General features: G+C 42.5%; 2 protein-coding genes across 2 annotated transcripts in view; one reads left to right on the top strand and one right to left on the bottom strand.

Moving 5' to 3' along the window:
• The window catches only part of LOC5508548 (tonsoku-like protein), a 28,628-nt gene extending 12,498 nt beyond the window's left edge, over positions 1-16,130 (bottom strand). The window contains exons 1-13 of the mRNA XM_001629065.3: positions 15,894-16,130; positions 15,672-15,767; positions 14,924-15,087; positions 13,789-14,099; positions 13,216-13,387; positions 12,947-13,064; positions 11,140-11,285; positions 10,207-10,359; positions 9,994-10,119; positions 8,869-9,079; positions 7,630-7,700; positions 7,357-7,446; positions 6,882-6,954 (exon numbers count right to left, since the gene is read on the bottom strand). Coding sequence (XP_001629115.2) covers positions 6,882-6,954; positions 7,357-7,446; positions 7,630-7,700; positions 8,869-9,079; positions 9,994-10,119; positions 10,207-10,359; positions 11,140-11,285; positions 12,947-13,064; positions 13,216-13,387; positions 13,789-14,099; positions 14,924-15,087; positions 15,672-15,767; positions 15,894-15,924 — 1,762 coding nt within the window. The 5' untranslated portion in view covers positions 15,925-16,130. The remainder of the gene's footprint in view (positions 1-6,881; positions 6,955-7,356; positions 7,447-7,629; positions 7,701-8,868; positions 9,080-9,993; positions 10,120-10,206; positions 10,360-11,139; positions 11,286-12,946; positions 13,065-13,215; positions 13,388-13,788; positions 14,100-14,923; positions 15,088-15,671; positions 15,768-15,893) is intronic.
• On the top strand, positions 2,016-5,937 carry LOC5508569 (endothelin receptor type B). The gene has a single exon (XM_032377282.2). The coding sequence runs from the start codon at positions 3,594-3,596 to the stop codon at positions 4,710-4,712; it is 1,119 nt and encodes a 372-aa protein (XP_032233173.2). The 5' UTR covers positions 2,016-3,593; the 3' UTR covers positions 4,713-5,937.
• Positions 16,131-16,193: the final 63 nt, after the last annotated feature.

Below are 16,193 nucleotides of genomic sequence, written 5' to 3'. Positions count from 1 at the left end.
TCTTTAAATTCCCTACTGCATTACCTTTATTGTAGCAAAGAAAACTGTTTGGATTTTTATTATCTTCTCGATATAATAAGAAATTTTGCTTGAAGACTTTTAAGTAATCCTTTAATCCTAATATTAATCCTATATTAATTCTATTATTTAATCCTATATGAATCCTAATATAACATGAACACATTCGATTAAATCTGACGCGCGTATCAACATTTTTCCTCGACACTTTGGGTGTTTCGGCGTCCCGCGGGCTGAAGGTATCCCGTAACCTTAAATGACTTGTCTGCGTCATTAAATTAGGTCATATACATTTTTAGTCACTCTTATCATATGCTGTATTGTACACCGTTAAAAATGCATGCGCGTGCGTTGAGGGATTGGCTAAGAAGAGCCTTCTGATTCTCTAATGTTCTGTATTTGTGCTTCTTAAAGGACCTGTTAGTATTTTAGAATCTTTGTCGCTGTGTCTTAGACCCGTTGGCTCATAGAGCCTTTCGATTGTTCAATTGTTCGGCTCATAGAGCCTTCTGATTCTCTAATGTTCCGTATTTGTGCTTCTTAAAGGACCTGTTAGTATTTGAGAATCTTTGTCGCTGTGTCTTAGACCCGATGGCTCATAGAGCCTTTCGATTGTTCAATTGTTCGGCTCATAGAGCCTTCTGATTCTCTAATGTTCCGTATTTGTGCTTCTTAAAGGACCTGTTAGTATTTGAGAATCTTTGTCGCTGTGTCTTAGACCCGTTGGCTCATAGAGCCTTTCGATTCTTCAAATGTTTTTCCTTGTGCATTTAAAAAGGCCTTCTCTTGCTTTGTCTAAGACTAGCAGATAGCTCAGCTCGAAGGCTTTTGATTTTTGACGATCTTCGTTGTCCTGTGAGAATTCGGAAGAATTGCTGTCATTAGCAGAACAGAGATTAATGGTAAAATTTTATGTATACATCTTTCTGAGAGCTTTCAGGAATATGCGCCGACTATTTCTAACACTAATACTCATTACAAAGTAAGATTAGATGTGGAAAAAGTCTGATTAAAGTTAATCCCGGAAGATTCGCAAAACCAGACCTCGAGATCCGGATCTTATCATAAACGATATAAAAAAAAACTTCAGAATATCCAGCAATAACATTCAAGTAATTGAGTTCGAACTTCCGAATAACCAACAATAACATAGGAGTAATTGCCTCAGCTACATATGATAAGGGCTATAAATAAGGAAGAAAAGAAAATACAAAAGAAGCCTTCTACCCGTTAACATTTTCAAAAAAAAAACACATTGGAATATGAAGTGTCATTTGTGGTTGATGAAAATCCCTCTAACGTTGCTAGTTATTAATTTGCCTTTGGCGTATTTTTTAGATTTTTAGTAGCTCCAATTCAATCAGCGAAAGCACGATTAAAACTGCAAAGGATAACGTATACAAGGCGAAAAAATCCATGTCTTCATTAGCGATGCCTAATTACCACAAAACTGAAGGAAGTGTCGTCTATAAATACGTAATGACAGTAGTAGAGCAAGTGTCTAGAGGCTTTCTAATATAAGAAAAAAATGGCATGACTATGAAATAACGTAAGAATGACATTCAGAGCTGATATAGCGCTTATAGCTTTAAAAAGAGTCACGGCTCGCTTTAAGGAGGGATATATAGCGATGCCACTAAGCGTTAAAAGCACGGCATCCATCAAACGTAAGAAATCTTTAATGCCTCGTTTAATAACTTAATTAAACATAGGATATTAGGCCGACTTTTTGGCTGCGTATTTCCCTTCAAGGGTTGAGTAAATAGGAAAAAAACAGACCATTACTACGCGGTTAAGGGTTTTGGTGTCTCAAGAAAAAAAAAAAAAAGAAGTCCTACCTATTATCATCAGTGCGGGCAAATTAATTTCTATTTTTTTCACATGTATGGTTTTAAAAACGTTAATTGCGGTGTTTAGGATAAAAAGCTCTAAGCGAGTAATTATCTTTGAAACAGATATTCGTGGGAAAAGCATTGGAAAGAGAAATAAAAGAGAGGAGGAAAATCGAGAGGCGTATTACACAAGAACCCAAGGAGCTTCACGAAGGCGCTAAATGATCACTTGGATGAACATAAGCTTCAGGAAATTCACTAAGTTGCCAACTTAGGAATTGCGACAGGTTTTGTGTTACTAAGTGGCATAGGAAAAGCTTCTATGTTACAAGCAGGCGTTGCGGGGGTTTAAAATGCGTGGTTCTGCTGTGAAGTGTACACGATATTGAAGGCTCTTACGCGCGATTGCCGCCGGAGGAGAACGAGAAGTAAAGTATACAAGCTCTTGAAGGCCTTAACGCAAGTTTGGCGAGAGAGGAGAAGACAAGAGAAGGCAATTAGACGCATTTCCTAGACGCGGTACCTTCAACTCAACTAAAAAAAGGCAAAAGGACATGGCGAGACACGATAGGAGAAGGTAAGCGCATGCGAAGAAGGTGCGCTGGGTAAAGAAAGAGCTTACGCCAGGGACAATCTCAGTGCTCTAAAAATACACCAAGCTTTCCGTTCTTTAAGGAGGTATTAACATCTTGACGATAACATTGAATGGTTATCTCTCAGTAAAGGAACTTGGTAATAATAACAACGTAAGATTAGGATTAAAGGGCCTTTCCCCCCTTTTTTAAAACATCGCGTAATTTGTCCTGTTTATCTTGATTGCGCTGTTGCCTCGGATGAGCTTCAATGAACAACGCGGGAACATACGGGAACTTGCTGTTGAAGCTCACTGGTGACGTCAAGGGACAACAGCCTTGGACACTGTGTGCGCTTAATTGAGAAGCACGCATTGCTATTGGACAATTCGTGCGTGATTGACGAGGAATGCTTTAATGAAGATTGCCGCTTTCTCGTTAAACCTGATTTCGACATTTACCAATCAGTTAGTAGTTAGCGGGGTTTCTCCTAAAAAGACAATACACGGAACAAAGGGGGGAAAATACAACAAAACTGGCGTTTCTTTTATTTCAAATCAATGCTGAGAAACGAAAACAAGTGATCACTGCGTAGCGTGTACTTCCAGAAAGAAAAACAAACGCTAAAACTAGCGGAAAGAAACCAGTCAGTTGTGACCTAATGAATTGGGGCACACTTCTGGATATTGATATTGAGGCATTATTTAGATTGAAACAACGTAGTGACGTACAGTGTTAAGATAAGAGGGCGCGCGGTGCACGGAAACGAAGATCACCCAGGCGAGAACCACAACGAAATAACCAGGCCAGGGGAATAAGAGAGAAAAACTTCAACAATTGAACACAGAGCAAAAGATTGTCGGTCCATGAAGTTTATTAACGAAAACGAGAAAGTACCCAAAGGGCAAGAAGAAAAGAGACAAGAGATAAAAACTCGTGAGAGGAAAGTAGTACGAAAAGGAGAAGACGATTTACCGCGAGAAGTGACATACATTAGCGCAAGACGATCAAGATATCGTTATAAGTTTCTATACAAAAACAAATAAGGTGAACCAAAGGCGAAACAAGTGCAAACCAAGGCAATCAGATAAATCCAAAAAAGAAAAGCTAGGTTAGCGCAAAACCGAGGCTATCAGTAAAAAACCCTGGACTCAGGCTTAGAGTACTAAAAATGAATAACACGACTAACTCGAGCTACCCTGTAGGAATGAGTTGCTCGGGTTCCGAGGTCGGCCGTGCGATGAAGATCCTGTTCTTTGTTATCATCACGGTAGGGGGAATCGTCGGTAACGCGCTCACAATCTGCATCGTGTACAGAGACAAGAAACTCCGCAACACCGTGAACGCGCTCATCGTGAATATGGCCATTAGCGACCTGCTCATCCCTCTTGGGCTAGTCAAGCAAATCGTGAACGTCGCTCAGGGCTCATTCGAGTGGCACGTTCCTGGCACGGGGGGCGTGGCCCTCTGTAAACTGTTCTCCTTCATGGTGGACCTCTCCATGCCGGTGTCGATCCTCAGCATGGTGTTCATCACGTTGGACCGATTCTATGCTATTGTGTTTCCGCTCAGGATGAACTCGGGTCCAAAGATCACCGCGATTTTTATCTTCACGAGTTGGGCTATCCCTGTCGCCTTCTTCGCGCCGTATTTGTACGGATTTAAAATGAATGATAGGGGCTACGGGCTGGAGTGTTACCTCCAGTGGGACCAGGGCTATGTCAGGCATCTGCGCTCGCACACCATCTTCACTATGTTCATCTGCGTGATCTACATCATTATCCCTTTTATCATACTGGTGTTCTGCTACACAACCATTTTATGCGTACTTCGGCGGCAGGACCAGGGAGTCATGGCGCGCTCCCAGCCCCGCAGAGAACGCCGCATTCGATACCAGAAGACCAAGAAGGTGGTTCTAATGGCCTTGGCGATCGTGGTGGTGTTCGGGCTCTGTTACGGCCCGTACATATGTCTCTTGATCATGTGGACATTCGTTTATCACTGGCGTTACAAGACAACGTGCGGATTCGAAAAATTCTACTTCGCAGCCCAGTTCCTCGCCAACACAAACCCCGCTCTGAATCCTATCATTTACTTTATCTTCATCGAGAGGTTCGGGGCGGGGCTTAGAAGTATGCTGAGGATGAAGAAGGCGGGGTGCACCTCTGCCTCTTCTGGCAGGGAAAGGGGAGGGTCCGGCAATGCTGGGTCGGCGGGTACGAGCACCACGAGGGCAGCCACTAAGATAGTGTCACTGAGGATGAGCCCTCTTCTCGCGTCAAATTCTTAGATATATTGGACGGACGCTTGGCGCTTGTCATTTACTACGCAAAGTTCTAGGAGGAAATGCAAGCTCTGATGATCTGAGGTGAGGTAAGGTGTAAGGTGAGGTAAGGTGTAGGGTGAGGTAACGTGTAAGGTGAGGTAAGGTGTAAGGTGAGGTAAGGTGTAAGGTGAGGTAAGGTGTAAGGTGAGGTAAGGTGTAAGGTGAGGTAAGGTGTAAGGTGAGGTAGGTTAAGGTGAGGTAAGGTAGGCTTAATAAGGCCGGGGTAGGGCGGGGAAAGGCAAGGTAAGGTTAAGTAAGCTAAGGTACAAGGTTATGCGAGGTAAGGCGATGTAATGTAAGGTAGAGAAAAGATTGAGGTACAAATTCAAGACTTTAAAAAAGAGCCGACAGTAGCCACAAGCACGTAGAATAATAGAGTTATTTTCGAACCCGCTAGAAATTCGCCTCAAGCACCAAAAGAAGAAGGCTTTTTTTTTTTCAAAAGTAGGCGCTGTGTCTAATATTTGTAATTATATAGTTGTGAGGAATGATAAAATACCACTTTAAGCCGAATCATGTTTACCATATCCAAACACATCAGAGTGTAGCTTAGATGCCAAACTATAAATACCATTCTATTGGAAATTCAAAATATAAATATAAACTGAAACATTATTCGCTTCATACAAAACAAGCGACCATGTTAAAGAAATTTGTATTATAACATACGGTGAATAAGAATTGTAGTAATAATAATAATGATATCGTAGAATGAATCTGTTATTGCAACACGTGTTAGCTCTGGTATCAAGGCTAAAGGCACTTCGTAAAAGGCGAGATGATCTTTAAAATATTTAATAAATCCAAAGTTGTCATTTGAGGGGATTATTCCAATAAAAAAAGGATAAATAATTGAAGTGCAAAAACGAACTCTGGTATGAAGAACGTAAATGTAGAATATGTACTTAAAAATCTTTTAAAAACATAAGCCTGTTTTATCATATTCAGTAAACTTTACTTAATATATTTTATCATACCATATACTTTATAATATAGTAGTCCAGACTGAAAATTCGATTGAAATTTGATAATTCACATACAATAATATATTCAAGACACAGGGCTAGTAAACCTGTGTTTTCCTTTTTTTTCTCTTGTAAATGCGAGAATAAAAGAAAATTAAAGGCTTGTTAAGGTAGAAATGAAATGAAATAAAATGCGCAGCAAAAGACGTTGTTAATCAACTAAATTCACGCGCATTTGCTCGTATTATCAAACCTTTCCACATTGAACCTAAGCACGACCCATTGAGGCTTCCTCGTCAAGAGGGCGGAAAGCATTTTCAGCTTAACTAAATCTTGTTGACTTTTGCAAAATGAAGAGGTTGGAATTACCCAAAACCGAAGCCGACAAAGAAGAGTTCGGGAAGAAGACACCAATTTTACACCAAAATTTCACCAAATCATAAACATTTATTTTCTGTCGATAAGAAATGGCTTCGTCTTCCCCTTTTTCCATTAACAGATGACAATATGGGTGGATTGGCCTTCTCTACCCCAGAAGTGGTCCTTATTGACATCCCTCCAGCTTTTGACACCTTCCAGGCCGCGTACCCAGGATTTTTCTTGGGGGGGGGGGGGGGGGAATCCGAAAAAGTGTGAGGGGAGGGATTTCTCTGATGAACATCTGACCATGCCTTTGCAGTATCTCCACGGGAAGTTTTTTTGTCGGATTTGGCTACATACCAGAGTGGATCTAGCTTATGCTCAATAATAATGTCTACAAATAATAGCTCGTCTATTGAGAACCGAAAGTGGATCTTTGGCCGTTGTGGGCACCCCCCTGGGTACGGGCCCGCCTTCCCTGGTCACCTTCCCTCAGCTGCCTACATGGACCGATAAGGCCATGGTTGTGTGCCTCGTGAATGGGCTGTAAGCTATGGCTGTCCCTCCCCTCCCCTCCCCCTTCTCCTTCCCCTCTCCCTTTTCTTGACCAGCCCCGCTCAAGTGTAACCTCAGTCCTTACCAACGTGTCTGTATGATAACACGCCTCGGGAACGGGCTGTCAACCGTGGTCATCCCTCGTTCCCTACATTTCTCCTAACCCAGCCTTATAGAACGGCTGCCAGCCAGACGCGCCCCTCTCCCCTCACCACTATCTTGGCCACCTTCCAGGCGTACATCTACCCCTTACCAACATGTCCATGATTGCATGCCTCGTGGATGGGCTGCCAGCCGCAGTAATCTCTAGAATTAATGTCTGCACCCTACAATCGAAAGAACACGAAACATAAGCGCCTATAAGCGATGCTCTGGGAGTGCACTTTATCCAAAGTTCAAGAAGACGAACCTGCGTCAAACTATAGCGAGGAAAATAAATCAACAAATGGTTTAAAGGGTATGTTTCACGGCTCTGTGATAACCGAGCAGTTTCGTTGACGTTCCGAGAACCCTTCATCGGAGCGAAAGGCACAAACCCATTTTAAAATCTACGAATCGGAATGTATTCGGTGCAAAATTAGGGTCAAGTCGTTCACCAGTAATTAAAATGGTAAAGAGAATGCTTGTTATTTGTGTAATGCGACGTCAGGAGAAGATAATAAAATGCGCTTTACGTTCGAGTCTCAACTCGTCACTACAAGCTTATTGGAACCGATTTCTCCTCTTACATGTTCAATGAGATGTTTGATCGCAGCCGCGTCGCCCGCGATCGCTGCCAAATGCAAAGGCGTCTCGCCCTTTTCGTTCTGTTTCTTCACCTTGAAAGCGAAAAGAAAATAGACATTGTAAAGAGATAAAATAATAATGTGATTTAAGTGTCAACGCCGACTAGACTGATGTGATACTCCCGTTCTTATTTGGGGGAAACAACGCAAAAATGATGGAAGATGAAGGAGGGGTTGTAAAAGTTGGGAAGGAATGTCAGAAGGAAGAAGAGGTACCTTGTTTCTCACAGTGCGTTGCTGGCGTCGAGTCGCACGCTGTTCACTGTCATCCTCATCATTGTCATCATCTGTCGGTGAACAAACACCACTCGTGTTACCCCTTACAGCTCCCTTCATCCCCCTCTCTCCCCTCCATCACTTTCCCCGAAATGTTTAGTCCGGTGGTAACTATAACAAGACCAAAATCAAGCTTTTTCCACATCGCAGAACCCAATTATTCCTTCGAAACTCCCTTCCTGTTACCCTACATATTTCCATGGTGATTCCTGGGTGTTACCCCTGGGCGAGGTCCTGCGAGTATAAGGTGCCTCTCATCTGAAACGCGTTCAATCCCAGGGACAAGGAAGTAGCTATATGTTTCTCATCTTCATGTTGTCCTAACAATTTCGTTAAGGGCCTATGTAACTGTGAAATTATTGTGTGTTGCGTATTTTTGGAAACTGAGGCAGGGGGAGGCGAAGATAGGGCTCGGCTTTGGGGGCTGAGGCAGGGGGAGGCTAGGATATGGGTCGGGTTTGGTAGCTGAGGCAGGGCGAGGCGAGGATAGGGGTCGGGTTTGGGGGCTGAGGCAGGGGGAGGCGAGGATAGGGTTCGGGTTTGGGGGCTGAGGCAGGGGGAGGCGAAGATAGGGCTCGGCTTTGGGGGCTGAGGCAGGGGGAGGCGAAGATAGGGCTCGGCTTTGGGGGCTGAGGCAGGGGGAGGCGAAGATAGGGCTCGGCTTTGGGGGCTGAGGCAGGGCGAGGCGAAGATAGGGCTCGGCTTTGGGGGCTGAGGCAGGGGGAGGCGAAGATAGGGCTCGGGTTTGGGGGCTGAGGCAGGGGGAGGCGAGGATAGGGGTCGGGTTTGGGGGCTGAGGCAGGGGGAGGCGAAGATAGGGCTCGGCTTTGGGGGCTGAGGCAGGGGGAGGCGAAGATAGGGCTCGGGTTTGGGGGCTGAGGCAGGGGGAGGCTAGGATATGGGTCGGGTTTGGGAGCTGAGGCAGGGCGAGGCGAGGATAGGGTTCGGGTTTGGGGGCTGAGGCAGAGGGAGGCTAGAATAGGGGTCGGGTTTGGGAGCTGAGGCAGGGGGAGGCGAAGATAGGGCTCGGGTTTGGGGGCTGAGGCAGAGGGAGGCTAGAATAGGGGTCGGGTTTGGGAGCTGAGGCAGGGGGAGGCGAGGATAGGGGTCGGGTTTGGGTAGGTGTGGTTGGAGGGTGGTGTAGGGTTGGGCGTGGTTAGGGGAAGGTTGAATAAGCACCTGTATCAGAGAGCGCCATCTCTTTATTAACAAGATCTTCGTCCTGATCTTCATCCTCCGCCGTAACAAGCTTGTCCTGCTCTTCCTCGCTACTGCTTCCGTCAATCCCGTATTTCGACTCCAGTTCCTCAATTTCCTTGCGGGTCTTCTCGCACAAGAGAAGCTTGCCATATTTCTCCTGCGTGTCAAGGAGGCAACGCAAGACGCCAATCTGAACATAGAAATGGAATCAATCGACATGGAAAAGGAGTGTGAGAGTTACGAAGTAGCATGTATATGCTTGCTTTTGTGCACATACGTAAGGATTTTGCGTGTGTTATGCATGTCTTTCCTTGCGTGTGTTATGCGTGTCTTTTCTTGCGTGTGTTATGCGTGTCTTTCCTTGCATGTGTTATGCATGTCTTTCCTTGGGTGTGTTATGCATGTCTTTCCTTGCGTGTGTTATGAATTTTTTTCCTTGCATGTGTTATGCGTGTCTTTCCTTGAGTGTGTTATGCGTGTCTTTTCTTGCAAGTGTTATGCGTGTCTTTCATGCGTGTATTATTATATGGTCTTTCCTTGAGTGTGTTATGGGTGTCTTTCCTTGAGTGTGTTATGCATGTCTTTCCTTGCATGTGTTATGCTTGTCTTTCCTTGAGTGTGTTATGGGTGTCTTTTCTTGCAAGTGTTATGCGTGTCTTTCATGCGTGTATTATTATATGGTCTTTCCTTGCGTGTGTTATGCGTGTCTTTCCTTGTGTGTGTTATGCGTGTCTTTCCTTGTGTGTGTTATGTGTGTCTTTTCTTGCAAGTGTTATGCGTGTCTTTCATTCGTGTATTATTATATGGTCTTTCTTTGCGTGTGTTATGCGTGTCTTTCCTTGCGTGTGTTATGCGTGTCTTTCCTTGCGTGTGTTATGCGTGTCTTTCCTTGCATGTGTTACGCATGTCTTTCCTGCATGTTATGTGTCTCCCTTGCGTGTGTTATGCGTGTTATTTCTTGCGTGTGTTATGCGTGTCTTTTCTTGCGTGTGTTATGCGTGTCTTTCCTGCATGTTATGTGTCTCCCTTGCGTGTGTTATGCGTGTTATTTCTTGCGTGTGTTATGCGTGTCATTCCTTGCGTGTCTTATGCGTTTCCTGTTACCTGGGCATGAGGTCGTTGTGCTCTTTTAGCGCTCTCCAGCGCGTTTAAATATGCCTGCTCCACCTTTTCATAACAATCCTTTGATTCCTCGTGTACTTGGGCAATATTACACCACGTGTCGCACATCTATCATAAAAAATAAACCAATCAGCATGGTCCTAAACAACACGTCTTTTACGTGTTGAAAATAATAACCAAATAATAACCACATACCCCCTTGAAGTTGCCTTGTATGGAGCTAAGTTCCTCATGGTAGCATTCCAAAGCCTTGCTCGGCTCCTGCAGATCACTGTATGTAATCGCGAGAGAGACATAGATGGGAGAGAGTATTGATGGCGCCAGGTCCAGCTTCTTAGCAACTTCCAGCTGTCAGACATCACAAATTATCTATGAAGCATGTAGCGTTGCAACAACACCAATTTCTTTCACGGGACCTACAGCATATGCACGCACACATACATCTGAGAAGTGGGACACGTCTCAGGTTGGTAGGCTGCTTTTATACCGTAACATGTATATGACCTCTCCGAGCTAGGGAGACTGTGTAACTACACCTGATGTTTAACAACACAATAAAAATTACCTTATTACATTTAATTTTCGCGTCAATTTAATTGCGTGAGTGACGCGAAAGTAGTGTCGTTAAAATTGGGATGAGCGAAAATTGAGTACACAAAACCCCTTGGGTTGAAATATCAGCCGTTTAAACTTCCATTGAAACAACACAATGTCATCAGTCCTCCTATGTACATATAGTACCATACGGGGTTGAGTTGGGCAATTCTGAAGTCTTTTTATTGTTTTTTTTTTGTGAAACTAAATTTAGCCCACGCATGTTTTGTTACAACTTTGCTACAGTTTTGACGATTGAAGCACATTCTAATTTCCCTTGTTTTTATTGCCCCAAAATCGCACAATCGCGAAAATAAAGTGACCTGGTTTTTACGAAAATAGCAAAATTGCGAAAATTATCGCCATCTCAAAATCGTGAAATTATGACATTGCGAATATTGAGTGTAATAAGGTATAGTATTTTGGTGTGCAGAAGCAAAAAAGCACTCTCACTAGGGCAGAGAAGCACAGTGTGAAGGGCATCATACCCGTTTCTTGCTACATACTGTATGAACCGAGGATGATTTCACATACCTCATCCATATAACACCTCAGAGCCTTACTGTACGCCCTGGCGGTGGTGTAGATGTCACCAAGTTTGTCCAACACTTTGATCTGCTCCTCGCCCCCAAGAGATGGCAGTTTATCAAGACGCTGGACAAGGCCAAGGCCACGGATAGCTAGGAGGCAATAACCACATGCTTACTAGAAGTCTGATATGCTTACTAGTCTTACATGCTTACTAGTCTTACATGCTTACTAGTCTTACATGCTTACTAGTCTTACATGCATACTAGTCTTACATGCTTACTAGTCTTACATGCATACTAGTCTTACATGCTTACTAGTCTTACATGCTTACTAGTCTTACATGCTTACTAGTCTTACATGCTTATTAGTCTTACATGCATACTAGTCTTACATGCTTACTAGTCTTACATGCTTACTAGTCTTACATGCTTGCTAGTCTTACATGCTTACTAGTCTTACATGCTTACTAGTCTTACATGCTTACTAGTCTTACATGCTTACTAGTCTTACATGCTTACTAGTCTTACACGCTTACTAGTCTTACATGCTTACTAGTCTTACATGCTTACTAGTCTTACATGCTTACTAGTCTTACATGCTTACTAGTCTTACATGCTTACTAGTCTTACATGCTTACTAGTCTTACATGCTTACTAGTCTTACATGCTTACTAGTCTTACATGCATACTAGTCTTACATGCTTACTAGTCTTACATGCTTACTAGTCTTACATGCTTACTAGTCTTACATGCTTACTAGTCTTACATGCTTACTAGTCTTACACGCTTACTAGTCTTACAACTAGTCTTACATGCTTACTAGTCTTACATGCTTACTAGTCTTACATGCTTACTAGTCTTACATGCTTACTAGTCTTACATGCTTACTAGTCTTACATGCTTACTAGTCTTACATGCTTACTAGTCTTACATGCTTACTAGTCTTACATGCTTACTAGTCTTACATGCTTACTAGTCTTACATGCTTACTAGTCTTACATGCTTACTAGTCTTACACGCTTACTAGTCTTACAACTAGTCTTACATGCTTACTAGTCTTACATGCTTACTAGTCTTACATGCTTACTAGTCTTACATGCTTACTAGTCTTACACGCATACTAGTCTTACATGCTTACTAGTCTTACATGCTTACTAGTCTTACATGCTTACTAGTCTTACATGCTTACTAGTCTTACATGCTTACTAGTCTTACATGCTTACTAGTCTTACACGCATACTAGTCTTACATGCTTACTAGTCTTACATGCTTACTAGTCTTACATGCTTACTAGTCTTACATGCTTACTAGTCTTACATGCTTATTAGTCTTACTTGCTAAATAGTTAATTATTGGCTTAATTTCTCTTGACGTAGTTCACATTTTCTTAAATAGACATGGTCTCAGTGTCATTTAGCTTTGTCTTATTGTATAACAAGCCTGTATTTGACTGGTATTATGTATAAAGTAGACTGGCTTTCCAGATGGCATATAGGGAGGGGAATAAAGAATAAAGGAATAGAAAAAGGGTGGATGGGAGGGAAAAAAATTGTACAAGTGGGAGGACTGGAATGGAATTGGAAGGCAATCAAAAAGAGAATGAAGGGGGGAGCGATTGAACAATTGGCAGGAAAGAGGGTAAGGGGGAAGGGGAGAAAATGAACAAGGGGAGGAGAGGGACAAGAGAGAGCCACAAGGGGAGAACATGAACATGGAGATGGGGAGAGGATTGGATGGGCGAGTAATTTAACAAGTGTAAGGATAAAAGGGAGGGATGTTAGAGAATCAATCACAAAAGTGGGAAGACACACCTGCAGCTAGACTCTTCTTTATTCCCTCCGTCTCTCCACTAAGTCGAGTCTTGCTGATCCTCAATGCTTTCTTGAGTGTACGCCGTGCTAACGTGAACTCACCAAGCTTAAGGTGTGCCTAAAGTAAGGGCATAGTGAGATAAACAAGCTATCAAAGAGGGAGCTTATTTTTACCCTGTTCCCAGAGCCTCGAGTGTCTCTCTATTCGCTGGCCACTAAATAGAGAGCGCACGAGGCTCTGGGACCAGGGGAGGAATGTCCATTGTCACCTGACCGAGCTGCACTAGGGCATCTGCTTCGTCAAACTTGTTACCATTAGTTTGGGCCACCTGGACAGCTTTCTCTAGAGACTTGACAGCTTCGGAGTCTTGTCCGATTTTCAAGAGCTGACCACCAATACAGTAGTGACAGCGAAACTCAGTCTCACGCAGGTTCTGGTCTCTGGAGAATATAAAATCCTTAGCTGTAAAGGACTGCAGTAGCTACAGATGAAGAATGGGTGTATAATGTACATGTGGGGACATGACGGAAAAATGCTCGAATGAGCATTTCACATCAAGTACTTATTGAGTAAAAGCAAACAAACCATCAAATGGGTTTATAAACAGCATACCAATTATTAAGGAAGAATTCACTGAAAAAATTTGGCCTCTCATTATTATAAAGTGTTTTGTATAGGGAATATCAGTATGGAATGCAAGAGCTATTGTTCAAAATTGTGGCTTCTTTAGTATCTCTTCTAATTTTTCCACCATGTCCTTCTACTGTATAATGTTGATGATACAGGGGAGGATTTCTCAAATGCAAAAAGCATAATAAAGCGCAATCAGACAAATACGTACCTGGAAATGGCAAGAGCTTTATCTATGAATTTGCGTGCATTTTGTATGTCATTTCGACTTTCATAAACAAGGCCCAGGTTTAAATAGAGTCTTGAACGCATCTCTAGCAACTCCTTGTCTGGTATGTTCCCATCTTCTTGAAGGGCATCGCATATCTCCAGGCTTAGAAGGAAGGCCTTTTGGGCCTCTACTAAGCTTTCCTCCACTTCCTGGTCATCGTTTACTGGACTATCGGCATGGACAAACCAAGTTCTGCCAATTGTGGCCAGCGCCCTCTGCTGCTCAACAAGGTTGTTTGCTGTCTTGGCAAGCTGTGGATTTTGATCACTTTTAATCAATTTCCTTTTAATTGCCCTAAATTTTTACCATTTTTACTGAAATAACATCTTCGTATAAATTATAGTAACTACTAGCAACGCGCGCATCCGAGATCTTCCGCCGTGACAACATCCGAACTTGGCCCATCTTGTGTCCAATTTTCAGGCGGTGTAACATTTCTTCAGTTTTTTGTTGTTAAAGTTTGCTAGAGTGTTTTTTTATAATTTGTATGTAACATTATCTATGCAGCTGACCTAAGGAGATTAAGCTTGTAATGGACCTCGAGTAATTTTTTGCTTACCTCGGCGGACATCACCGAAAATGTAATAAATAAATGATTACTAGATTAGGTAAATATTTCCATGATGTTCAATGTTCTGTGAATTTTGAGTAAAAAAATTCCAACTTCTATTCAGCTTTCGTCATTCTGAAAAAATTAGATCTGGTGCATTCTCAGCACCTTGGGAAGAGGTTGCATTATTGGAAACCATTTCAGTTCTTGAAAATGAGAATTACAAAAGCAAGAATTAGTAAATTGCCATAAAGAAGTAGTAAATTGCCATAAACTTCCAGGGCTTTCATTAAATTTCAGAGTAGGCACTGGATATTGATAAGTAGCGGGTCGAAGTTATTTTATCTTTTTAGTTCAAATTAAAAAAAAAAAAAAGAGCCGGCGCTTGATGGAAAATAGCTGGCACTTCCGCCGGCCACCGGGGCCTAATGAAACCTGAACTTCCATTCACTAAGCATGGTCATCAAATGATTATCTGGTAGACAAGGATGCGAGTACAAATAAAATGTGACAAATATATCTTACTTGCAAATGAAGGTTTTGGTGGAATAAGGCTTCCTTGTACTTTCCCAGGGCACTTAGACACTCCCCAACCTTTCTATGTGCAATTGCTGAGCCAATGTCATCATTAACAGCCTCCGAGAGTTGAACTTCCTGTTTATGTTCTTTGATGGCCTTCTCATGAAAACCTGATCAAAGGATCACAATTAAAACAGGGAAGTGGGGGACCTCAAACTAAATCTGTGAGCTAGCTCAGTGGTACAGGCTCCATAATCTCATGTAAGAGGACTAGGGATCCAGCCCAGGTCATCATGTTATTTTTTCCAGGGGTATAAAAGCCTTAAAGTGGGGAATGTGAATCACTGTTTTCTCTGATAAGGACGTTAAGCCAGTCCCTTCTCTCGTCACACACAATTTAACCTGAGGGATGAGAAAAGAACTCCTGGGGACCCTGACTCAACGGGTAACACTAACTCACACTCACGAATCTGAACTGCATGCAACCGTCTGTATCTCTACTGACGAGCTGTCTGTTGCAGGTGAGAATGCTTGGATATTTGCAATACAGAAATACAACACATTTTGAGGTACTATAAGCTTATAACCTAAGATCAATGACTGAAACAAATAATTAATAAAATTTTGATTGCTTTCACTTTATATTATAATAGTAAGTATAATATTTCTCACCAAAATTTAAAATCCAGAGGGTGACTTTTTTAATGTTTAACTTAAAGTTAAATTATAGGAGAAAAGGGAAACATTAACCTACCATACTGAGATAACAATTCCCCGCATGCATTGCAAAGCTTCGCTTCTTCTACAATATCTCCCTTCTCTTGAGCCTTGCTCTTTCTCCTGTTCAACTCTGAAAACAAGGGAGAAACAATTCTTAACATGGATAATGGGAGCCATGTAATAACTTGTGATATTTGATTCTGAAACTCGGATCTGAGACAAATTTGTAAAAGCTGAATATGCTACATCAAGACACCTTTTAGTTGCTTTTGTAGCGATGGATCCATGCAAACGAACACTTCACAAATCCATTTTGTATTAATTTCGTGTTTCGAAAAATGGCGGGACGGCTTCGGCGCGCTGACTTCGAGTGGTGTGGGCTCGCCACAGGTAGCCTAAAAATGAAAATCGATTAAAAAAAATGCGTACATTTTTTCTCACAGAAGAAAAGGGAGAAGGAGAGGCGGATTAGGGCATATATTTTATCGTATATGAGTAATCATTAATTTGTAACGCATTTTTGCTTTTAGATCATAAAATCTTAACAGAGCGTGGC

The sequence above is a fragment of the Nematostella vectensis genome, chromosome 13, assembly GCF_932526225.1.
Source record: "Nematostella vectensis chromosome 13, jaNemVect1.1, whole genome shotgun sequence".
Lineage (NCBI taxonomy): Eukaryota > Metazoa > Cnidaria > Anthozoa > Actiniaria > Edwardsiidae > Nematostella > Nematostella vectensis.
Note: the sequence above shows the minus strand (reverse complement) of the source record. Positions and strands in the feature narration are given on the sequence as shown.

Excerpts from the sequence above, each read along its gene's own strand:
- LOC5508569 (XM_032377282.2), top strand. The coding sequence starts at position 3,594 with ATGAATAACACGACTAACTCGAGCTACCCTGTAGGAATGAGTTGCTCG.